General features: G+C 41.4%; 2 protein-coding genes across 3 annotated transcripts; both read right to left on the bottom strand.

Annotated features, from left to right (window-relative positions):
* Positions 1 to 426: 426 nt before the first annotated feature.
* zte38 (zebrafish testis-expressed 38) lies at positions 427 to 7,634 on the bottom strand. 2 transcript variants are annotated; one of them, XM_021613729.2, is made up of 12 exons: positions 7,363 to 7,634; positions 6,972 to 7,116; positions 6,742 to 6,805; positions 6,578 to 6,614; positions 6,463 to 6,483; positions 6,309 to 6,335; positions 6,138 to 6,205; positions 5,909 to 6,057; positions 1,023 to 1,267; positions 798 to 846; positions 631 to 671; positions 427 to 502 (listed from the first exon to the last, which is right to left on the bottom strand). In XM_021613729.2, exons 1-12 carry the CDS (start codon positions 7,411 to 7,413, stop codon positions 449 to 451), a joined length of 951 nt encoding a protein of 316 aa, XP_021469404.1. In that variant the 5' UTR covers positions 7,414 to 7,634; the 3' UTR covers positions 427 to 448. The 2 variants fall into 2 exon arrangements, with proteins under 2 accessions (XP_021469404.1, XP_036842088.1); XM_036986193.1 differs by lacking the exons at positions 6,309 to 6,335; positions 6,463 to 6,483 and having other exon boundaries at positions 7,363 to 7,633.
* Positions 7,635 to 9,162: 1,528 nt separating this feature from the next.
* On the bottom strand, positions 9,163 to 15,686 carry prdx1 (peroxiredoxin 1). Its single transcript, NM_001124277.1, is given in 6 exon segments — positions 9,163 to 9,710; positions 13,064 to 13,194; positions 13,468 to 13,590; positions 13,821 to 13,974; positions 14,214 to 14,330; positions 15,650 to 15,686. Coding segments are annotated over 5 exon segments (600 nt in total). The 5' UTR covers positions 14,320 to 14,330; positions 15,650 to 15,686; the 3' UTR covers positions 9,163 to 9,624.
* Between the last annotated feature and the right edge of the window lie 10,435 nt (positions 15,687 to 26,121).

Genomic DNA, 26,121 nt, shown 5'->3' with positions numbered 1-26,121 from the left:
GTAAAGCTTCAATTCCATAAATATCATACTTACAATATTGTATATTTCAGGCATCACATATGGAACCAGCATGTCATAAGTTTTTTTATTAATTTCATAAAAAATAAAAGTTAAAGAACAATATATATACAGCTACAATAAAACAAATGGAATTGATTTTCCTATGAATGGGAAAATATATTAGAAATGTCTAAGATATTGTAGCTATATATTATGTGTTGTACAGGCAATGAACTGCAAAATAAATACCGTAAGGCTGGCTTTACTACTCGGGTTTTAAAAATGTTCAAACAGGCATAGAAATTAAACATTAATGTAAACATGTTTGGTGAGTAAAATCCTTGTAATCTAATGAGAAAGTTACATCCTCGATCCACATTCATGTTTACTATGTCTGACAGGAAGCTGAAAAAGCAGGGTCTTCATTGCTGTCTTCATCAAAACATTTTTATTGCTCTTTTCTTCCTTTTTTCGTTGCCAGTTTATTGGCATCACCTTTACTCTGTTTGAAAGAATAGTTTTTACACCATTGAGCTGTTGTTCATGTAGCTCTATCTTCTCTTCCTCCAAAAACACAACACGCAAACCATTGTTGACCACAACCAACCAACTGCCCACAAACTCACTTACCTTTGCCACAGGTTTCTTGGGTTTCTTGAACTGTGCAGACTCTTAGAGATAAAAAAAGAAGCTATTATCGATATGTTAAATTAGTTAATTTATTTATACCAGAAAACGCATCCAGGTTTCATACGAAGAAAGTAAAAGAGATTGATGTGATTATCATTCCTTATTACCATCTTCAGAGGGAAAGTCATCTTCTTTGTATCTCTCATTGTCAGGATCCTGTGAATAATCAAACAAGACAGTAAATATCAGCAATCTACTGTGACTGAAACCATGGCAGTTAGCACATTTCATTATTTGCATTGATCTAAGTGTGTGGAAAGAAGACTCCTGTCTTCAGATCAAACATGTTCAAGTTAGCCATTTTATTTGTGCTTTAGTTAAGAACAGCCCACCTGTGCACCGGTTGGCGCCAGCCCTGGCAGAGTGCTCTGCGTAGCCGTGGAGACCTGACTCTCCTTCAGGTAGTTCCCCTCTTGCAGCTTCTCCACACGGCCCTGCTCCGCCGCCACCCTCACCTTCAGGGCGTGGAAAGGGGTGTGCACCTCACCCACTCTGAAGTGCACTGCCATGCCCTCGAACCACAGGTTGTCGTTCACCCCCTCCTTGAAACCTGGAGGCTCATAGTCAGCAGGGGTGACTGGGTAGAGAGGAAGGGGAAAAAACAGAATAATTAATGATTGATTGACTGACTAACTGAACATCATGCTTTGTGAGCTTTCTAAGTCCTATTAAACAACTGCATAATGTAATACAACCAAGAGACATCGTATTTGACTAAAACTACAATGAATTTAATGAGAAGCATTTGCTTTCGTCAATTTCGAAAGACGTGTCCCAATAATTAATTTCTGTCTTGAGCTTCCAATACAGACATACTAAAGGGCTGTGGAGATCATGAAATTTTGTCAGCCGGTGATTGTCATTCAAATAACTGCCGGTCTCGTTTAGCAGCTCTGGCTTCCACTCATAGCCTACAAGCCACTGATGTGGACCTTTGGAACATCTACATTTTAAAACGTCTAATAAATCCATATAATATAGCCTACAGCATCACAATAAATCCATTCTTTTAGATAGGTCTAAAGAAAGATGTGATATGAAGAAAATCATAAGAGCATATTCTGAGTTATGTTAGGCCCTGATCTGGCTATGCCATCTGGCTGTGGGCTACACTAGTTCATTTAGCAGGCAAGATTTGCTTATAATTCCAGTGGCATTATTTTATAGTACTATCAATACAATTGAACATAGCTGATTAAAATGGAAAGGATATTTTTCCCCAAACAATTTGAGGGAGTGCGCACATGCGGCCATTCTGTGTTGAGCAGTTAAAGAAACAGGTCCTCCTATATGCTTAAAAGTTATTTATGCAACTTTAGTTGTTATACAAACCTTAGGCTATATGTTTGATTTCTAATACATTCTAGCATGCTGACCACACCGCTTGCGTCGTGCGCGTATTGCAAAATAAATGTACACATACATGTTATTCAATCATTGCACCCAGACTGCTCGCGTATGTCAACGAGCGTCTCCTTAGCCAGGCGCTAAAATAGAACTTGGTTCTATTTGTGACGTGTGACGCACTGCAAGTCCCGCCTCTCCCATCTCCTCATTGGTTTTAAGGAGCATATTCCCACGTGGGTGATTGAAAGACAAACTGAGGTCAACACTCCAGTCCAGTTGTTGGTGGTAATGCACCTTAAAGTTGGTTGCCAACTGCCATATAAAGTCCAAAGAAGAAGAATCCTGAAGGAGGAAATTACTAGAAATGAACTCTGTTTAACCTTTTATCTGTGGATTAATTGTTGAAGTAGAGTAACTTGTGCATTTCAGGTAAAATAACAACCCAATGTTTATATCCCAGGACAAATTAGTTAGAAACAGCTAGCTAGCTAAATTGACATAAATGTTTAATGCTTTTCGACCTATCCCCAAATTAATACAGTTGGTTCAGAGTTTGTTTTTATATTTCAACCTGTGTCCTGATCACGTCTGGTGTGGGGTGGACAATATCAACATGCGCGCAAGCAAGTGGTTTGGTCAGCATGTAAGGCTGCATGATGCAACAAATTATTATTTGAAAAAAGTTGCATGAAAGGGAAGTGCTCTGCTCTGTTTCTTGCGCAGGCAGCACACACTTCATCAGTCTCTCATCAGTCTTTCATTCCAGCGTTGTCAGGGTTTAGCCGGGGTAGGCCATCATTGTAAATAAGCATTTGTTCATAACTGACTTGCCTAGTTAAATAAAGGTTAAATAGAGGCTCTGTAGTCTATGGGCTGGCTCTCCAATCATGTTCCAGGGGTCTTGGGCCTATATAAGCTATGTTTGGAGTTATTTGGCCACTTCAGTTGTGATACAAAACTTAGCAAAACATACAGTTCCTTCGGGAAAGTATTCAGACCCCTTGACTTTTTCCACATTTTGTTAAATATTTTTAAATTACAGCCTTTCCCTCTGGAATCTACACAATGCGAAAACAGGTTTTTACAAATTGAGCTCAGGTGCATCCTGTTTCTATTGACCATCCTTGACATGTTTCTACAACTTGATTGGAGTCCACCTGTGGTAAATTCAATTGGACATGATTTGGAAAGGCACACACCTGTCTATATAAGGTCCCACAGTTGACAGTCCATGTCAGAGCAAAAACCAAACCATTGGGTTGAAGGAATTGTCCGTAGAGCTCCGATACAGATTGTGTCGAGGCATAGATCTGGGGAAGGGTACCAAAAAATGTCTACAGCATTGAAGGTTCCCAAGAACACAGTGGCCTCTATCATTCTTAAATGGAAGAAGTTTTGAACCACCAAGACTCTTCCTAGAGCTGGCCCGCCCGGCCAAATTGAGCAATAGGGGTAGAAGGGCCTTGGTCAGGGAGGTGACCAAAAACCTGATGGTCTCTCAGACAGAGCTCTAGAGTTCCTCTGTGGAGATGGGAGAACTTTCCAGAAGGAAAACTATCTCTGCAGCACTCCACCAATCAGGCCTTTGTGGTAGAGTGGCCAGACGGAAGCCACTCCTCAGTAAAAGGCACCTAAAGACTCTCAGACCATGAGAAATAAGATGCGCTGGTCTAGCGAAACCAAGATTGAACTCTTTGGACTGAATGCCAAGCGTCACGTCTGGATAAAACCTGGTACCATCCCTACGGTGAAGCATGATGGTGGCAGCATCATGCTGTGGGGATGTTTTTCAGCTGCAGGGACTGGGAGACTAGTCAATATTGAGGCAAAGATAAATAGAGCCAAGTACAGAGAGATCCTTGATGAAAACCTGCTCCAGCTCACCTTCCAACAGGACAACGGCCCTAAGCACACAGCCAAGACAATGCAGGAGTGGCTTCGGGACAAGTCTCGGAATGTCCTTGAGTGCAGCCAGAGCCCGGACTTGAACCTGATCGAACATCTCTGGAGAGACCTGAAATTAGCTGTGCAGCAACACTCCCCATCTAACCCGATAGAGCTTGAGAGGATCTGCAGAGAAGATTGGGAGAAACTCCCCTAAATACAGGTGTGCCAAGCTTGTAGTGTCATACCCAAGAAGACTTGAGACTGTAATCACTGCCAAAGGTGCTTCAACAAAGCACTGAGTAAAGGGTCTGAATACTTTTGTGATATTTCAGTTATAAATTAGCAAAAACGTTTTTTTTTAAAGAAAAAGTTTAATCAATTTAAGAATAAGGCTGTAACGTAAACAAAATGTAGAAAACGTCAAGGGGTCTGAATACTTTCTGAAGGCACTGTATAAGCCTATGGGCTAGGCTACAGGGTGCATACAACTATGATTTGAAAAAGCCACAAGAAACATGCATGCGCTGTGCATCATTCACAAGTGATAATATTCTTACCATTCAGACTATTTTCAATTTAATCTTGTCTTTACATATACTAAATAATGTGTGTAAAAGTAGTTTTGATTTAGAATGTGCCATTATCATGCACCTGTCGGAACAGGAGCAAGGTAAAAAAAAATAAAAAAATACATGTCATCCGTATGCACTTGAAAAGCAAATGGGAGTACGCTTTTCCAGTGGTTAATTTTCAGGCCAGCCAGGTAGGCTACTTTTATCGTAAAGCGAAGTAATGTGCTTAATATTAGGAAAGTTGGGAAATACATACAGTAGGCCAAGCCTATAGAAAGCTCATGAGATCTTCCTTTTTTTAATAATAGAGGCCATCACAACTCTGTTTTCTCACGCAATTGCATTGCCTATACAAATGTTGCGCAACAAGAACATTTATTTTAGGGCCTCCCGGGTGGCGCAGTGGTTAAGGGCGCTGTACTGCAGCGCCAGCTGTGCCATCAGAGTCCTGGGTTTGCGCCCAGGCTTTGTCGTAACCGGCCGCGACCGGGAGGTCTGTGGGGCGACGCACAATTGGCCTAGCGTCGCCCGGGTTAGGGAGGGCTTGGTCGGTAGGGGTGTCCTTGTCTCATCGCGCACCAGCGACTCCTGTGGCGGGCTGGGCGCAGTGTACGCTAGCCAAGGTGGCCAGGTGCACGGTGTTTCCTCCGGCGCATTGGTGCGGCTGGCTTCCGGGTTGGATGTGCGCTGTGTTAAAGAAGCAGCGGCTTCGTTGGTTGTGTATCGGAGGACGCATGACTTTCAACCTTCGTCTCTCCCGAGCCCGTACGGGAGTTGTAGCGATGAGACAAGATAGTAGCTACTACAACAATTGGATACTATGAAATTGGGGAGAAAAAAGGGGTAAAATTCAAAAAAAAAAAAAAAAAAAAAAAGAACATTTATTTTATTCCATGCATCAACCAACTATGAGGCGCTGGCGCTCACTGCGCAACAGGTGATCCTTTTCCGCTCAAACTCAATGCCAGGGCTCTCATGAGAAGCATTTCGCTACATTACAAGCATTTCACTACACCCGCAGACAAGCATTTCACTACACCCGCAGACAAGCATTTTGCTACACCCACAAGAACATCTGCTAAATATGTGTATGTGACCAGTAAAATGTTATTTGATTAAGTTTTGTTTCGATTTTCGAATGCATTTGCATTGATGTCAGAGTGATTAGTGGGACACTAGAATGCTGAGTACCGAATATTAACAACTGGCCGTTAGCAAGTTTGGTAGGCTACTAATGACCATCAGAGCGCAGTTTTGGAGAAACCTAGTTACTGTGACTCATGGTCACATGGAATTTGACTGCAATCATGACTCCTGACTGCCGGTGTGGCGGTAATACGGTCACCGTAACAGCTGTAGACATATACAGCAGTAACCCTTACTGTCAACAAAAACAAAGGGATTTGCCTTACTGTCGTCAAAGTAGTAGAGCTTCATGGTGAGGCAGACATCATTGGGGAGCACGTCCAAGTTCTGCATGAGGAGAAACAGCTTCCTGATCAAGAGGACAGAGGCCTTCTTGGTATCCTCCATCGTGATCTGCATCTCCACATTCTGGTTTCTGGGGATTCAAAAGGAGATCAGATATTTACCTTAGGCTGAATCAAAGCTTAAATGAGTAGATTGAAGCCACAAATTCACCTCAGAATGTCCATCTGTGGTCCTTTGTCTGTGTATGTGAACTTGAACTGGTATGACTCGATGATGCACTAATGGAGGGAGAAGCAACCATTAACATTTTAGAAGCAATGGAACTTCAGGGAACTTAGGTCTCTGTGTGTGTGTGAAGGGTTTTAAGGAGTGAGAACTTACGTTGGGATTATCTGGATTGGTGCAGACCTGCATATCATATTATACAAATTATAAAGCTTCCATTTCATTGAAATAGTGAGACCATTTTTAAATACAACAGTTGAGGACAAAATATGTATTTAGAAAAGACACATTGTTGCCTAGATTCACCTACCCCAATAAACACAACCTGAAGCTGTAAAAAGATAAGAAAATAGCCACAAATTGTCTGTTAAAACAAAACAAAATGATGAAACACATTCAAAAGAACCATAAGGTCCTGTACTTACATATCCTCTCTCTAATGCGTCGAAGCACCCCATCAGCCTTTAAAATAATAATTTAATGTCAGAATATGACCACCATCAAATGTAATTTGAGTGTTGTCTGACGTGGGAAGCTGCTGTTTTGTATGAACTTGAAATATGTCTGTCCTGCAAAATAATGTACTTACCACTTTACAATTTTGCAGACACCAGGTGTTGTGCAGTCTTCTCGTAAAACTTTGATGCATAAATCTGGTGGATACATAAAAACAGTTGCTGAAAAAGACACTATGATAAAGACAATATTATTTTTGGTTGTGTGGTGAGTGGTGACACAATTAACGTTATGCATGTGCTTGTTTACAACATTTTTAAACAACATGTATTTGAAAAATAACCTTAACTGCCCTCACATCACCTTCTAGATATCGAGATCTGTAGGCGTCCTCAGGGAATATTCCTCTGAGATATGTGATGGAAGAAACGGCGAGGGCCATCATTCGCTTCACAAAGACCAGGGACTTTTCTTCAGTTTTCAGTTCGTTTTGAAATAAGCTGGTCCACTACAGAGGGGAAAAATCGTTTCCGAATCTGGTGGGATGTTCAATGACAGTGCAGTTCTCATGCAAGACCACTTGAGTACGCCAGATGACTGACTGATGACAGAACTGACGTTAAATAGCTAACTATGCCAGCTAATATCATTGCAGATTGAAAGTACGTTTTCTCCGTTTCACCGAGTGAAACGTATATTAGTTTCTATATACATTTACACAAGCTCATATTAATCAAGTGTTTCGTTGTCATACCTCTGCTGTCTCCTGTTTTTTTGGCCTACTACACATCTTTCCAGCTGCCATCGTGAACGTTGTTGGTTTGTCGTTAGCTAATTTCCAGTAGCTAGCGGCCTAACTTTACAGTACTGTCAATTATTTTAAAAGTATTTATATATTGTTAAAATAAGTGTTTATAGGTAGCTAACGTTCATCTGATATACTTTTGTCATAGACAAAACCACTAGGTAGCTAGCGTACCTACCCCCTTGTTCAACCTGAGGTAAAAAGTACCGCGAGACCGAGTTTAACTGCACTCTTTTTTTTCCTAATGTAGAATAGTGTGTATACATACAAGTACACAATTAGACAATGATAACATATGCTAGGGGGTACAACAAATTACAGATTATACAAAGTCCAAAAAACACACACATATTTATTGTTTTAACAGCTTTCTTATTAGAAGAATGTTGAATGGTCTTAATGTACTGCTCGAATTCCTTATAGAAAACACGGAAGGGTGTTTTTTATCAGTGAATTTACATTTTTGAATATTACATTTTTACATTAGCACACTTACATTTACGATGTAAAATAGTTTTTCTTTATCTTTGGTTAAGGAGACAGAGCAGCACATTCTCCCATAAAAAAACAAAAGTCATCAAGAATATTAACAAATATAAAACTGAATATCTTTCCATAATTGTTTTACATGTAGACAATGGCAAAATAAATGCAAAACTGTTTCTGGATGCTCAACACAAAAAGTACAATCAATGTACAATCAATGTCTTTTTTGATTTTCTTCAGGTAATGAATGATTCGCAGGGTAATACTTATGGATCATTCTGAAAGAGACCTCTTTGACCTTGTTAACAAGCAAGCATATGTGGTAATAACCAGACTTTTCCCCAACAGATATTAGTGACCAATGTATTCCAGTAACTTGTGACATAAGGAATTGATATAATATCCCTTTGAAAAAAGCACGTATAGATCTGTTGTTCTGAGGGAGCAAGGAGAAACATATTTTCCCTATTGGAGAGTCAACTGGATTAGGCGAGGGTAGGTCAAGAAGGTGAGGTCTGGCTACACCTCTAAATAACACGAGAGTTCCAGATGGAATAGCATCAAAGACTATGGCGAACTCTAGGTGTTACAGGGATATTTTAACGAGATAAAAATTCCTCATAATTGAGTAACAATCCTTCTGCATTAAAAAGTTGACTCACCAGGAGGATATGATTATTGAACCAGTTCTTAAAAATTAAAGACTTGTTTCTATACAAAATGTCCTTATTGTTCCAAATGAAATACCTATGTGGGGGAAATTATGTTTATATATTAATGACCACGCTAAGAATACTTGTCTATGAAATGCAGATAATTTTGCAGGAATCTTATCAATGTTATATTTACAAAGTAACATCAAATTGAGGCCACGTTAACTGCACAGTTGTGATGTGCAGTTCTCGAACGATTTGTTCTTTTTGAACGACTCTTTTTACTGACTCGAGTCATGATTCATTTTTCTGAGTGACTTGTTCATTTTAGTCGTTCATTTGGCTAGTGCTGGCCGCAATAAATCCTACATGATTAAACCGGAAGGAACCCACATATGAATATACGTACAGTATGTGAACATGAGTAGATTACCTTGAAATCAACGGTCGGACATCTTGGACGCAGTTTTCTTACGACTGTTTTACACATTTTTCAATTCATCCATATTATATTTCATTTTCATCATAAAAAGTAATACAGCACGTAATTAAAAAACGTGTTTAGTGTATTATTATTATAAAGCATGGCAATAAAAAAACGTTAGCGTTCTTTGCCTTTGTATTAGTGTTTATTTAGAAGATGAAATGACATTGAGTTGTAAATAAAGAGACAAAAAGCTAACTGAGTTTTCGCCACATGTTTTGTCCTGTAAAGCTTCTGTTCCTCATTTCAGACTATCCCATCTGTGGCCTAAAGGCAAAAACGAATGTCCACCTCAGATGTTACAAAAATGATACAGAAGAATAAAATAGGCCGACATCAATGACACTAAGATAAGAGTGTCTGCTAAATGACTACAATATAAAACATCTCCAAGCTATACGTTAATATAATCTTCATAGTTTGGTCATAATAATTTCCACTCTACCCAAACACATGAGATAAGGGGATGCTGAAGATGTTGTTCTACAGTTCTCAGGCACAGAGGTAGGCTACTGCTCTTCACCATTGTTCTCTTGAAATGTACTGTAATTCTAGCTGTCCTACAGCAGGCTTCAGACATGTGTCGTCTTACTGCTGCTTGGAGAAGAAGTCTTTGCTCTTCTGCACGTCGGGCTTGATGGTGTCACTTCCTGGTTTCCAGCCGGCAGGACAGACTGAGAGGAAACACCAGAGAAGAAGTGTGAGTCTCAGAACAGTGCAGCATGATAAGCAAAACACACTTTGAATCTGAGCTTCTAACTTTTATACCCTCTGATGATATCTACTATCAGCCTATCATTCACAGTCCATACAAAACTGGGATGTTACCTCCAAAAGGGAGAGTGGCAATAGTGACCTAATTGCTATTCACATAGTGTATGTGACTGCTGATGGTACATAGTGAAATATGCAACCTGGACTCAGGTAACATATATATTTTAAATTTTTAAATTGAACCTTTATTTCACAAGGTACTTACCCTAGTAAAACTGACTATCCTACCGATCCTCGACTTCGGCGATGTCATCTACAAAATAGCTTCCAATACTCTACTCAGCAAACTGGATGCAGTTTAACACAGTGCCATCCGTTTTGTTACTAAAGCACCTTATACCACCCACCACTGCGACCTGTATGCTCTAGTCGGCTGGCCCTCGCTACATATTTGTCGCCAGACCCACTGGCTCAAGGTCATCTACAAGTCTCAGTTATCTCAGTTCACTGGTCACGATGGCAACACCCACCCATAGCACGCGCTCCAGCAGGTGTATCTCACTGATCATCCCTAAAGCCAACACCTCATTTGGCCGCCTTTCGTTCCAGTTCTCTGCTGCCTGTGACTGGAACGAATTGCAAAAATCGCTGAAGTTGGAGACTTTTATCTCCCTCACCAACTTCAAACATCTGCTATCTGAGCAGCTAACCGATCGCTGCAGCTGTACATAGTCTATCGGTAAATAGCCCACCCAATTTACATACCTCATCCCCATACTGTTTATATTTATTTACTTTTCTGCTCTTTTGCACACCAGTATCTCTACCTGTACATGACCATCTGATCATTTATCACTCCAGTGTTAATCTGCAAAATTGTAATTATTTGCCTACCTCCTCATGCCTTTTGCACACAATGTATATAGACTCTCTTTTTTTTTCTCTACTGTGTTATTGACTTGTTAATTGTTTACTCCATGTGTAACTCTGTGTTGTCTGTTCACACTGCTATGCTTTATCTTGGCCAGGTCGCAGTTGTAAATGAGAACTTGTTCTCAACTAGCCTACCTGGTTAAATAAAGGTGAAATAAAATAAAAAATAAAAGGAAAGGAAAGTCAATTAAGAACAAATTCTTATTTACAATGACAGCCTACTCCAGCTAAACCAGGATGATGCTGGGCCAATTGTGCACTGCCCTATGGGACTCCCAATCACAGCCAGGATGTGATACAGCCTGGATTTGAACCAGGTACTGAGATGCAGTGCCTTAGACCACTTCGCCACTAGGGTCAGGGTTAAGAGTTACGTAGGTTAAATGGTTTTGGTTAGAGGAAGGGTTATCTAACATGCTAAGTAGTCACAAAGTACCAAAAAAGTAGTAAGTAGTTGCAAAGTTGCTAAAGTTGTCCATGATGAGATTCGATCACGCAACCTTTGGGATGGTAGATGTTTGCGTTATACATAGGGCTGTGATGATACCAGTATCATGATGTTTTCCATGGCAAAAATGAAAACACAATGCACACCAAACTCTGGTCCTTTAAAAACCTGCAGTATGTAAAATGTTGTGTGCTATAGCTTGGAAAATAAATCAATGTGACTCTAGATGTCAACATAATGATTTTGTTTCCTACATTAGGGCTGTTTTCCTAAAGAAATTAAATACACTTTGTGTTTTGTTTCCTTGCCACGATTAGAGTGACCATATTTAAAATACCCAAATGTGAGATAACATGATAGTTTTGCGGGACATTCGCGGGACAGTGTAGCCTACGTGCAAAAAAACATGTGACAGCCGCCACCCCCAGACACACACACACAAATCCCACGCAAGGAGCAGTACAAATGTTTTATGTTCCAGGAGAGCAATTAAAATGACGTCATCGTTTCTCAGTTTGTACCGACAGATTTAGCCTATTGAATATCCTTATAGAATATGCAGAAAATGCATTCTCCAATCTGCCTATGCCCACACATATTGTCTAAATGTAAAAAATATATTTTTAATACCCTCAAACACCAAGTTAGGCATACCTCATTTCAAAATAGGACATTGTCATTGTCAATAATAATTATTCACGTTTTAACAGTGAAATCTCCAAAACTTTGTCTGCATGCCAATCATTTGATCTCAATCAGTTTCATGGGAATATGCATTCAAGATCTTCTTGAATTACTGTTTCGTAAGCAAATTACAGCAGATGGTGTTAATTAACAAACAATTTAGCCTTCCTGTACTTTGTTCCAATCAAAGCTAATTCTGCCTATTTTTTGGGACTATTCAACTAACCATCTCATCAGAAATTAGGTGGTGTTTTTGGTGTAATAGTGAAGTTATACAATGCTATTATATTTGGTTATGTTATGAAGAATACTAATTAATCATTATGTGATCTTCCAAGACATTGATTCAGATTTGATGTAACTTTACTAAACAAGAACCATTGTGAGAAGTGGTGGAGAAACTCCGGTGCGCTCTGAATCGAACAAGCAATTGAAGCGCACCCAGCCTACTCTATTGCCTCGCACAAATTTTGGTGATGCGGAAACGAGAAATCACATGTGTGGCTGTTTTATGAAAATCTGGGAAACATTTCTGTTTGGTGAGTTTAGTAGTAGCAAATATGTTGAATGAGCAACTAATGAGTATGGAGAGCCTCACAGGTTTGACGAAATGACCTTATCTTTCAATCTAATACGGCTATTTACTTCCTTCATCAGACACACACTTTCTGTAAGTCGCAAGGCTATCATCTTGTCTTGCGCAGAATATGAGATTGGAGAAGTGTTTAACATCTCCAGTAGGCTACCAAATGCTTATGATATACTGTATATATTTTCATAAGCACAATGTGACTGCAAGACCGGTTGGAATGTTTGACTGAAATACGGGACAAATAAACCTTTTTTCCCCTAATGAGTTGTCGTTGAATTTGTTGATAAAATGCAGGACATGATTGTTTGGAAATGCGGGACTGTCCCGCACAATCCGGGACATGTGGTCCCCCTGACCACGATACTAACGAGTATTATGATACTGGTATCGTTACGGCCCTATTTATACGCCTACCCATCCTCCCCGACCAATCACCCTCCTTTCGTTTTTGCCTCAAATAACCTTTTGTCTCATGTAACCATACCAGACATAACATATCATACTAACTTGGGTGTCTCAGATTTTTGTTTACTGTGTTACATCTAGTCTATGAGACCAGGCTGAAATATGGCACTGCAACAAGCTGGGCTAATTCCATGCTGGATAAGGTGGCATGGTTTTTGGAGAAAAAAAAGTCAGCAGGGGTAGTCATGTACCTTCTCCGTGTTTGTCAGTGAACTGAAAGGCCTGCACCAGACGCAGGGTCTCGTCAACGGAGCGTCCCACCGGCAGATCGTTGATGGTGATCTGCCTCAAGACGCCCTTGTCGTCAATGATGAAGAGGCCCCTGAAAAAGCAAACAGGGAATAAATGGAGTGATTTTTTTCTAAACCTACAGGATCAGACATACGTAACAGAAGTGGTTCGGTGAACAATGCTTGCGTGATATGTAACCTTGCCTGAAACCTGATGACTTGTGTTAGCTACCCAAACCAATGCCTAGGCTTTAGCTTAGCAGGCTATTAACACAGTCTTGTGTTGTGCACGTTACCCGGGTTTGGACCTTGTCGGTCAGAGACACTGAAGTTTGACCCTTGAACTTTTTCTGTTGTGAACCCACCTGTAGGCGATGCCCTCATCCTCCTTCAACACCCCATAGTCCGTGGAGATGGAACGCAGTGTGTCGGCTACCAGAGGAATCTTCATGGCACCCAGACCACCGTGCTTACGAGGTGTGTTGGTCCTTTAAAAAAACACACAGAGAGCATAAGAGACTGTCTTTTTGTTTTGTCTGAGACCAAGCATCCCTGCAAGTCATGGTATGCAGACGGGACAGGGATAGTAGGAAAGGGGTTTCTGTGAGCATGGGGAATAACAGAACTGCACTAGCTGCACTGTAACTTATTCTGTGTCACCTAGGGCTTCATTTTCGGGGGGCAAAAAACAAATGTAAAGTGAAAAAGCCCCAAGTACCAAGCAAGATGGCAGAAGTGGGAATCGACAGAGGCACCAATGACCTCACAACCGATCTTCCTAAACTCCTCGGCAGCGTCACTGAAGGCGATGATCTCAGTGGGGCACACAAAGGTGAAGTCCAGCGGGTAGAAGAAGAACACCACATACTTCCCTGCAGGCAGGCAGCACAGGACACAAACACAAGATAGACACACTATTAGACACTTATTGAATTTCAATGGAGCCTGGAAGCAATGAATGCATTCAGTGTGCATTCAAGGTAACTAATAGGTCATTACTGTAATAATAAACTGTAAAATCATGAAACCAGCCACAAATCCTAGCACACAGAGCCAAAAAAATCCAGTTCAGGTTCAGAATAGTATGAAGCGTTGTAGTATGCCTACCAACCTCTGTAATCAGACATGCTGATGTCTTTGAACTGGCCGTCTGGCATCACTGCTTTGGCCGTGAAGCCAGGGGCCAGATGCCCGATGCGTGCTTTACCTGCAGCCATCTTCACTTTGCCTGGGGGAAAAAAACACTTTACTTGTTTCCTACTGTTTATTTTAAATGTATGTAGCTCTGTCCTTGAGCTGTTCATTGTCTATTATTGTTCTTTATTATGTCATGTTTTATGTAGACCCCAGGAAAGTTAGCTGCAGCCTTTGCAATAGCTAATGGGGATCCTAATAAAATAACAAATATGTATGCATCAAATGTACAGTATAGCAACATTAACTACTAAATGGCAGTACACAAAAACACTCTGTAAAATAACTGGACATGAAAGATGAACTGGAAAGCTCGCTGCATCCTCTTTCTCTATACATATGTACGATTTAAACTTGATCCCCCTGCTGCAGGAAAACTTTCTGTAACAACCCTTATAAAAATAAAGGTCAAAAGTAATTATAATCCACATAATAAGTATGCAAGATGATTTTTTTGCTACAAGATTTTTTTACTGCTGTTACAGATCGTACATCTGCAGACATTTTCAGCATTGAAGCTATAAATATAATGTGTACAGAACTGAAAGCAATACAAGGAAGACATAGATTCAAATGAAGAACTCACTTCTTTCATTTCCAACACCTAATCAACAGGTGTTTCCTCAATGAGCATTTATGGCTTTATTTTACGCATCAATCAAAGAGTTCAACTGGTTGTTCTTGCCTGACAAAACTTCACTTCACTATCACGCACGCAGTCATTTTTCCTCAACGTGCATATAGGCAAACTTTCTCTAGTGCAGACAATGTTCTCGAACAGGGCATTTGAATACTTGAGTTCACTGTTCAAGGTGAACTGACGCTCTGGCGCACTTTGGAATTTACTCAGCCAATAAACGCACCGCGATTTAGCCGCGTAGGCCTGTGACAGTCCTCTTTTTAATAGGAATTTGATTGTAGTATACATTAATTAAATCCTATATGAAAATGTGTCGTTTGCTTTAACTTATTTCATAAAAAATATTTATTACTGAACTAACTAAAAGTGAAAGCAAAACACGATTGTTTCACAATGATCTGAGTTTTTTCTCGACAGTGATTTTCCTCATCTGATTTTGTTGTCCAATATTCCATTGAACAAATGGTGTAGGCCACTTTGACATCCTCCCCCAAAAAACGATTGTAAAAGCTAAACAGCATTTATTCTGTCGTCAATGGAAATGTACAATATATTGAAACACATAAAATTGCACACAAAGAAAATGAGAAGGCAATAAAAGTGTAACTAAACATATAACTACGTTTTGACTTTCTTTTTTCCGTAACCGAAATAACAGAAATAATTATTTTGCCTACTTTTCAAGTTAAATTAAAAGCGTACAATACACAAACCTCTACTTCGGTCCCACTGCGGCAGCTTGAGAGGAGGAGTGCAAAGAATGAGAAGAATCGCTTGAAAATATATACGGCAGCTCAAATTCTCGCGATGTTATAACACCGGCAATGGCCACAGCGCAGTCATTTAGTTGTTATGAGTATTTGACTACCTCACACTGCACCATGACTTTGCACATTTTCTTCCTCATTCCAGTAACCTGCGATTAAAAACTTGTATGAGTAAGGATGAGTAAGGACTAAAACACAGTAGTAAATAAATTATGCACCCCACCCTTGTCTTCTCTTATCATCTTTTCTAATTTCTATTCTTCACAACATGCAAAACTTATGTTAAAACGTATGTTAAGCCTACATAACATAAGTGACAGTTATTGCATAACATATTGTGGTCAATAATGGCTGATCTCTCCTGAGGGTATCTCAGAGGGAGTTGGGATATGCATAAAACATTTTTCCATATCACACATGTACAAGCACCCCCTATTTGATCTTTTGATATCTAAATTCTTATAACCCTACAATCAAAAAATTGATCTTGTCATCTTCAAAGATACTGTATGTTTCTCAGTGATTCTCAGGGAGAGCAGCAGAAGCCCACATCAGCCCCCTCCTACGAGCCCCTATCCTAATGCAAGTGAACAGTCATGCTGGGGTCAATATGTTCAGGGGGCCTGATTGGTGTCACACTTTTTCTCCATCCCTAGCAAACACAGCTGATTTCATCAAATTGCATTCTAAACTGAAGATTATTGGAGTCAGGTGTGTTAGCAGGGGCTGAGGCAAAACTGTGACACCAGTCAGGGCCCCGAGGACTGTAGGTGCCCACCCTGCGTCACACAGTCAGGAAGCTCCCATCATGTGGTGGAAAAACTACTCAATTGTCATACTTGAGTAAAAGTAAAGATACCTTATTAGAAAATGACTCAGGTAAAAGTGAAAGTCACTCAGTAAAATACTACTTGAGTATAAATCTAAAAGTATCTGGTTTCAGGTGTACTTACGTTTTGTGGTGGTAAAAGTACTCAATTGTCATACTTGAGTAAAAATAAATGCTATAAATCAAATTCTTTATATTAAGCAAACCAGATGGCATGATTTTCTTGTTATTTTCATTACGAACAGCCAGGACATAATTTACAAACACAGTACTGGTGTTGAGTCCGTCAGATCAGAAGCAGTGGGGATGACAACACATTGTATTGATAAGTGTGTAAATTGGACCATATTGCTATCCTGCCTGAGTATTCAAAATGTAATGAGTACTTTTGGGTGTCAGGGAAAATGTATGGGAGTAAAAAGTCCAATAGGCTGCTATAGTCTGAGAGGGAGAATGAGAAGATGAGAAGGTGGACCGGAGGTAATTTTTGATAGCTTACTACTACTATAATTGACTTTAATAAAAATAATATGTTTCTTTCCCATGACAAAGCTATTTATCAGTGTCATTGACCTCACAATAAGCCAGATTCAAGTAAATTGCATTGTGGTGCTGAAACTTGAAGTGGCACAATCAATCGGAAATATACAGCTCATAGTGCTGAAAGTAGGCAACTGTCTTCATCTTAATTAAAATGTATATTAACAACAAGAGGGCTTTGTGTTGGAGCCCATTTCTTCCTATTTAAGAAGTAAGAGGTAGGCCTGCCTGTTTGACATATTCATTATCTCCAGCACCAAACCATGGCGCGTTTCTATGACCTGTGGTTAAAAAGATAAGATAAAAGGTCCTAAAAATGCTTCTCTGGAACATCACAGTGTAGGATTAAAAGTAAGAAAAACAGTGATTTTCTAAACCTGCAATGTGTTTCTACCTAGAGGGAGAGTATTTTCTTGCTCCTCATGTCACTGCATATCTCATAATGTTTGAAATGTAGAAATGCGTTGTTTTCACATATGTAGACACTGGTTTGGTGCTGGACCTCCACATCTGGCTTCTTCACCTGCAGGATCGTCTGAGGGGGGGTGGAGGGGAGTGCTGAGAAATATTTCTGTCTGTAATAAAGCCTTTCGTGTGGAATAACTCATTCTGATTGGCTGGGCGTGGATCCCCAATGGGTGGGCCTGGCTGCCAACTGGGTGGGCCTATGCCCTTCCAGGCCCACCCAGGCCCACCCATGGCTGCACCCCTGCCCAGTCATGTGAAATCCATAGATTAGGGCCTAATTCATTTATTTCAATTGACTGATTTCCTGAACTGTAACTCTGTAAAATCTTTGAAATTGTTGTGTTTATATTGTTGTTCAGTATAAGAAGAGTAGCCAGCAGTTAAAGTGTACATTTTTCTGCGTCGGTACTCTGTCTGGGGTGGAAATGTAGGCCTAACTTTTGAAAGTACTATGCTTAGCTGCATAATGACCTCTCAGATTTAATTATTTACAAACAGGGACATTTTCATTGCAAACAAGACTCACTGATTTGGCATTGCAGAAATATGATAAGATGAATGCCTTGGCCTATCTCTCAGACTCTGTCCTTCTTAGCCTGTAATGGTGTGTGGTATTAAAAAATATTCTGCTAAGGTCTGCAGTCATGTAAATTGATGTAGAATTGCATGACGATTACATCCATGTAACCCTTATTATAAATAATGTACACTCCCCTTCTTACACCACTGCATGTGACCTAACACGGACACCCCTATAATCCACACACACACGCACACGCACACGCACACACACACACACACACACACACACACACACACACACACACACACACACACACACACACACACATATATATAATCCACATTATACAGCAGAGGGTGTCCAATTACTACCCAACTTTATTACCTCACGTTGAAATGACACTTTATGACATCCACTTTATTCCCTCATCTTCAACCTCGGATTGTTTAGTCTATTGACCTTCTTCTACTACTACTAGTACTACTAGTGTATGGGGTCACACTAACAATGCCATAGATGGGGTGGTGGAAGACCATTGACCACCTTAGCATACTTACTCTGAGAATTCCAGTAAGGATCTGTTAGAATAGCCTCGTATTACCAGACTGATTACAGAATGTAAGCTCCAAATAATTCTGTATGGTTTTACGAGGTTACTGTTGTTAGAATAGAATGGACTAGACTAGAAGATAACTTTATATGCTCTGGAGAGGGAATTTACCTTGCACATGGAATATATATGTTAGATCTGTGATGGCGTTTAGGGTTGTGGTTAATCGTAACAACATTCTGTACTTAACCACAGAAGGATTTTTCTCAGTTTTACTTCCTCTTCACCCCCTCTACTAGTGTTGCCTATGTTGGCTTAGTAGTAAAAGATCTCGAAGGAACACACCTAGGTGCATAGTCCGTTACAATATCAAATACCTTAATGGTGGCAGCACCTTGTAATGGAGACATTTTAAGATTAATAAAGTTCATATTCGGTTAAGAGTCATTTTCTGTGTTCTATTTGAGACACTAATTTGTGTACGGGTTAGATTAGAGAGTTTAACAGTCACTTGTACAGGGTTGCAGATGTAATTACATGGTACAGTGAAATTCTTTAGCGCCGAGCACCAACAAAGCAGGACAAAGTGAAATAAAACAATACAAATATAATGCAAATGTAAATAATAATATATAGTGTACATATTAACAACTGTGGGGTGGGGCAGGGTAAATGTCAGTTGAGGGGGGGGGGGGCTGTGTGTAAATGTACATTTGGGGAGAAGAAGGGAGGACAGGGGGAGCAGATTGCTGACGAGTGGTGGCTATTCAGTATTTTTTATTTTTTTTTAACCATTATTTAACTAGGCAATTCAGTTAATTAAGAAAAAAATATTATTTACAATGACGGCCTACTCCGGACAACACTGGGCCAATTGTGCGCTGCCCTATGGGACTCCCAATCACAGCCAGATTCAGCCTGGATTCAAACCAGGGACTGTAATGACGCCTCTTTCAGTGAGATGCAGTGCCTTAGACCGCTGCGCCACTCGGGAGCCCAATGGGTATGATGGGTTGATGGACACTAGACTTGATGCTAGACTTGATACTGAATGTTCATGATTGTTAAGGACTATCTGTTGATAGTGATTGACGCCAGACTGGAGGTACAAGGACCAAGGACACTGATTGATATTGTATTCTGTGACACTGTGATTCTGTAGCAGCTGATCTTGTGACTTCCTACAAGCCTCTCATTGGGTGTTTACAGAACATTGGTGCTGTCCCATTGGGCAGACATCAACTCAACTTTCATTGAAATGACGTGGAACAACGTTGATTCAACCAGTATGTGCCCAGTGGGGTGAAATTTGAATATAAGGACCTGCTTAGAGAAGGCGAGTTAGTCATTTGCTCTGCTTCTGTGCTGGAGGTGTCTCCCTGTTGCAACTTGTAATTTACTTTATTGAAGGGGGCAGTATTCGGAAGTTCGGATGACCGATGTGCCCAAAGTAAACTGCCTGTTACTCAGGCCCAGAAGCTAGGATATGCATGTAATTGGTAACACTCTGAAGTTTCTGAAACTGTTAAAATAATGTCTGTGAGTATAACAGAACTGATATGGCAGGCAAAATTCAGAGGAGAATCCATCCAGATTGTTTTTTGGGGGGGGGGGGGGGGGGGGGGGTCACAGGCCATTTCAGTGCTTGTCTGTGGGATATTCAAAGGAATTACTCCCAGATTGCAGTTCCTATGGCTTCCACTAGATGTCAACAGTCTTTAGAAAGGGTTTCAGGCTTGTGTTTTGAAATATGAGCAAGTAGTTGTAGTTTTTCAAGGTGTCTCTCATTAGGACTCTAGTCTTGTGGCGCGCATGGATGAGGGCGCGCACTTCATTATTTATCTCCGGTATTGAACATACTACATGCAGTCTTAAATGTTATTGTTTATTTACATATTAGGGTACCTGTGGATTGATTACAAACATTGTTTGACTTGTTTGGACGAAGTTTACCGGTAACTTTTGGGATTCCTTCGTCTGCATGTTGAACGAGTGGAACGATGGATTACTGAATCAAACGCGCCAACTAAACATACTTTTTTTGGGATATAAAAAAGGACTTTATCGAACAAATCAACCATTTGTTGTGTAGCTGGGACCATTGGGATTGCAAACAGAGGAAGATCTTCAAAGTTAAGTGATTTATTTTATCGCTATTTCTGAGTTTTGTGACGCCTCTGCCTGTTTGAAAAATGTTTTTAATGCTGGTGTATGCGGGGTGCTGTCCTCAGATAATCGCATTGTATGCTTTCGCCATAAAGCCTTTTTGAAATCTGACAACGCGGTTGGATTAACAAGAAGTTAAGCTTTTAAACGATGTAAAACACTTGTATTTTCATGAATGTTTAATATTATGATTTTTGCATTTTGAATTTCACGCTCTGCAATTTCACCGGATGTTGTCGAGGTGGGACGCTAGCGGAATACCTAGCCCAAAGAGGTTTTAACGACCACTCTCATTTTTTGTCCAGCTATTACACAACTACACTAAGAAATCATATGTCTCCACAGTGGTCATGTAGCCTGATCCCAGATATATTTGTGATGTCAGCTCCTAAGGCCAATGGGACCAGGCTAGTCATTTTCTGTCCTCAGATGAAAAGATGCTACAGAGATTATTGTGTGCAATCTGAAGGGCCCAGTGCCTCCCCTCCGCTCTCCTTCACCTCACCCTTCTGCTGCTGTCACTGGGATGATGTCTTTACATGCCGTTGCCATGGACACCACATGAAGGGCCAGATAGGAGGGGACCAACACAATAAACTCTTATTAAATTAAACCTGCAGGCAGCAATCGGTGGGCTACAGATCAAAAAGAGGCCTGTTCAGCTTTCAAAAACACATTAATACAGACATAAATAGTACCTACCTATATCAGCATCATCAAAATACTAATTACATATTATTTGACTGTTTGAAGCGCACTAGACCTTAATCTGTTCTCTATTCTCATATACCGACTTCCAATGCAAATGTGTTCCTTCTGCTGTTGCTAGGGACCTATAGAGATAAAATGTTATATTATGGGAGTATGAAGCAACTTATATACTGCCATGTACATGTAAACAGGATATTACACACTATGTCATCCAGACTTATATAATTGAGCCCATCAGCTGACTATTTTCCTCACAACAACAAGAGCCTCGTGGTGCTCAACAGCCCCTCTTGTGAATGAAGACAGGTCGGGATGATTAATTTTCACCATAGTAGATCAAAATGGTCAGCTTTCTAAGACCTGTTTTACTTGAGTGCAATAGATTTTAGTTTATTAATTCGATCATTTAAAAAAACAAGCACACATAAAACATGAAAAAGCCATACATGCACATGAGTAAAATCATTGAGGATAACACACAAAGTCTGGGACTTATTGTTACGTCCGTCGTTAGATGAATGAGACCAAAGCGCAGCATGGAAAGTGTTCATGATTTTTAATGAAACAACAAATTACAAAACCGAACGTAAAGTTCTGCAGGGCTAGACAGCAACTATGCAAAAACAAGATTCCACAATCTAAGGTGGGAAAAAGGGCTGCCTAAGTATGATCCCCAATCAGAGACAACGATAAACAGCTGCCTCTGATTGGGAACCATACTAGGCCAACAAAGAAATAGAAACATAGATTTGCCCACCCAAGTCATACCCTGACCTAACCAAATAGAGAATAAACAAGGCTCTCTATGGTCAGGGCGTGGCTTCGGGCCATGGATCATCACTGGAGGCTTCGGGCCATGGATCATCACTGGAGGCATCGGGCCATGGATCATCACTGGAGGCATCGGGCCATGGATCATCACTGGAGGCATCGGGCCATGGATCATCACTGGAGGCTCCGGGCCATGGATCATCACTGGAGGCTCCGGGCCATGGATCACCACTGGAGGCTCCGGGCCATGGATCACCACCTGAGACTCCGGCACATGGATCATCACTGGAGGCTTCGTGCCATGGATCATCACTGGAGGATTCGTGCCATGGATCATCACTGGAGCTGGCACAGGGCTTACCAGGCTGGGGAGACGCACTGGAGGCCTGGTGCATGGAGCTGGCACAGGGCTCACCAGGCTGGGCAGACGCACAGGAGACCGGGTGCGTGGAGCTGGCCCAAGATATACTGGGCCGTGGAGACGCACCGGAGGTCTGGAGTGCAGAGCTGGAACAACCTGCCCTGGCTGGATGCTCACCCTAGCCCGGCAACTGCGGGGCGCTGGCACAGGACGCACTGGGCTGTGAAGGCGCACCGGAAACACAGTGCGCAGAGCCGGCACAGGATATCCTGGGCTGAAGAGACGCACCGGAGACCAGGAGCACTGAGCCGGCACAATCCGTCCTGGCAGAATGCCCACTCTAGCACGGCAAATGCGGGGAGCTGGCACAGAGCGCACCGGGCTGTGGATGCGTACCGGAGACACAGTATGTGTAACCGCAAAGCATGGTGCCTGAAGGGTCACACGCTCCTCAAAGCGACTGTCTTGCTCCAGACTCCAACCCCTCCAAACTCTTTCGTCCCTCTCCACTGCCAACCACTCCTCGCTCAAACGGTCCAAGAATTCTTCCTCGGTCTCGGACTCACCCATCAGCTCCGACACCCACATCATCTGCCCCCCCAAAAAACAAATTGGGGGCTGCCTCTCGGGTTTCCTTTGTGTCCTCTCCTCCTGACCATGCTGCTTGGTCCGTTTGTGGTGGGATCTTCTGTTACGTCCGTCGTTAGATGAATGAGACCAAAGCGCATGGAAAGTGTTCATGATTTTTAATACTGCACTCTGACAAAATAACAAAATACAAAACCGAACGTAAAGTTCTGCAGGGCTAGATAGCAACTATGCAAAAAACAAGATCCCACAATCTAAGGTGGGAAAAAGGGCTGCCTAAGTATGATCCCCAATTAGAGACAATGATAAACAGCTGCCTCTGATTGGAAACCATACTAGGCCAACAAAGAAATAGAAACATAGATTTGCCCACCCAAGTCACACCCTGACCTAACCAAATAGAGAATAAACAAGGCTCTCTATGGTCAGGGCGTGACACTTATTTCCATTGTGGTCCTCTTGAGACAAGATCGAACACAGTATGGCAGTGAAATAATAAAACAAAAACATAGAAGAAGAACATCTATCTCATCATTCCAGTTACATCATAGGGGTTATTCATATGGGTACAGAAGACATCCACCATATTTTTACTTTATTTTTAAAGCTGCCCAGAGAGGACGTTTATTTTATGGGATGAGGCAACTCATTCCATTCTGAGGCTCCAGTATACAAGAAAGTACCTTTCCCAGCATTACTCCTGAACCTGTATAAGCACACATCAGCAACACCTGATCTGGTGTTGTGATTGTGTGCATACCTAACACGAGGAAAAAGTCACTTAGATATCTGGGCGCAGGACCATAAATACTCCTGTAAACCAAACCTAGTCTAATCTGGGACACCCTAGCCTCAACAGGCAGCCAGTTAAGTTCCTGAAAGCAGCTCCTGCCTATGTCAGCCCTGACATCAGCTCCTGCCTAGCTCCTGCCACCTTCAATACTACCCTGATCAGCTTATTCTTGGCTATCTGGATCTTCCCCTTTATTAGTTTAGATACACCCCCAAACCAGGAAGTACTAGCATAGTCAAAATGGCATTGAATGAGGGCAGTAGCAAGCACTTTCATGGAGTCCTTATCAATCAGCTTGGACTTTCTAGCCAAAAACTTAGTCCTGGCATTAACCTTCCCTAGCACTTTATTGGCCATGCTCACACCTCCCAAGCTTCCATCAAGGATACATCCCAAGTAGCTAACAGAGGTTTTCGTAGTCAGCACCCCACCCCATTATTCCACACTGATTTCAGAGGACCTACTCAATTTAGGTCTGGATCCAAAAATAATTGCCTCAGTTTTCCCAAAGTGCAGAGATAGCTTATTATCTCCAAGCCATTTGCTAATGTTAGGCAGCTCTGTGCTAAGTATGCTCTCCAACATTTTTACTTTTGTGAGACACCAGAAGTGTAGAGTCATCCGTATAAAGAAAAAGACTGCAAGAACAAGCATCTTTCGTATTGTTAATATACAATAAAAACAGCAGAGGCCCATACACGCTCCCCTGTGGAACGCCACAACTCATTGCTTTTGCCTGAGACAGTGAACCATTAGCCTCTACTACTTGCTCCCTTCCTGATAAATAAGACTTTACCCTTCCTAGAGGGATACTGCTTAACCCCAGTGCCTCCAGTTTGGAGATTAGGAGACAGTGGTTAACTGTATCAAAGGCCTTCTGTAGGTCAAGCAGTACCATTCCACAGAGATTTCCTTCATCTTTCCTGATGAAGTTAGTCAAGTAAAGTAGACATGAATCAGTGGAGTATGTTTTTCTAAAACCCGACTGAAAATCATACATTAGACCCTGTTTGTTAACATATTCATACATTTGCTCATGTACAACTCTCTCCAGGATCTTTGATGTTACACAGAGGATAGATACAGGCCTATAATTCCCAGGGTCAGACTTTATCCCCTTCTTATACAGAAGTATAACTTTGGCTTGTTTCATGTCCCTGGAAAAGGTACATTGTTCAAGAGAGAGATTAACGATATGCGTACTACAAGGGCCAATTTGCTCAGCAGAATCTATAAGAAACCTTGCAGGAATATTATCCAGGTCTGTGGTTTTGGAGCATTTAAGCTCTGCCAGCATACTGACTATTTTGGCTGTTGCTACCTTTGCAAAAGAAAAAGAGTTTGGCTGAACCCCTAACTCTACATACTTCTTTTTTTCTTTTTTTTTTTTTTTGTAGTAGCTACTATCTTGTCTCATCGCTACAACTCCCGTACAGGCTCGGGAGAGACGAAAGTTGAAAGTCATGCGTCCTCCGATACACAACCCAACCAGCCGCACTGCTTCTTAACACAGCGCGCATCCAACCCGGAAGCCAGCCGCACCAATGTGTCGGAAGCTACACTGTGCACCTGGCAACCTTGGTTAGCGCGCACCACAGGAGTTGCTGGTGCACGATGAGACAAGGACATCCCTACCGACCAAGCCCTCCCTAACCCAGACGACACTAGGCCAATTGTGCGTCGCCCCACGGACCTCCCGGTCGCGGCCGGTTACGACAGAGCCTGGGCGCAAACCCAGGGACTCTGATGGCACAGCTGGCGCTGCAGTACAGCGCCCTTAACCACTGCACCACCCGGGAGGCCTACATAATACTTATTGACTCCTTTGCTTCCATACAAACCAGAACTGGTGGGCAGCTTGCTAACCAGCTTGCTGGCAACATAAGTAAAAAAATAGTTGAATTCATTGGCAACCTCTGCTTTTTCATATATCATCTCCCCCCCTGATGTTCAATCCAATACTGTTTAGTTTGTTTTTGGTAATACTACTACAGCCTAGTTTCTTAAATGATTTCCAAAGCTTTTTAGGGTCATTTTTGTTCTCAATTATTTTCTCAGCAAAGTAACCCCTCTTAGCTTCATCCATCCTGCTCTGTGCTTAATTTCTGTGGCGTTTAT

Source organism: Oncorhynchus mykiss, chromosome 8, assembly GCF_013265735.2.
Source record: "Oncorhynchus mykiss isolate Arlee chromosome 8, USDA_OmykA_1.1, whole genome shotgun sequence".
Lineage (NCBI taxonomy): Eukaryota > Metazoa > Chordata > Actinopteri > Salmoniformes > Salmonidae > Oncorhynchus > Oncorhynchus mykiss.
The sequence above is the reverse complement of the archived record's forward strand: the minus strand, read 5'-3'. Positions and strand labels throughout refer to the sequence as shown.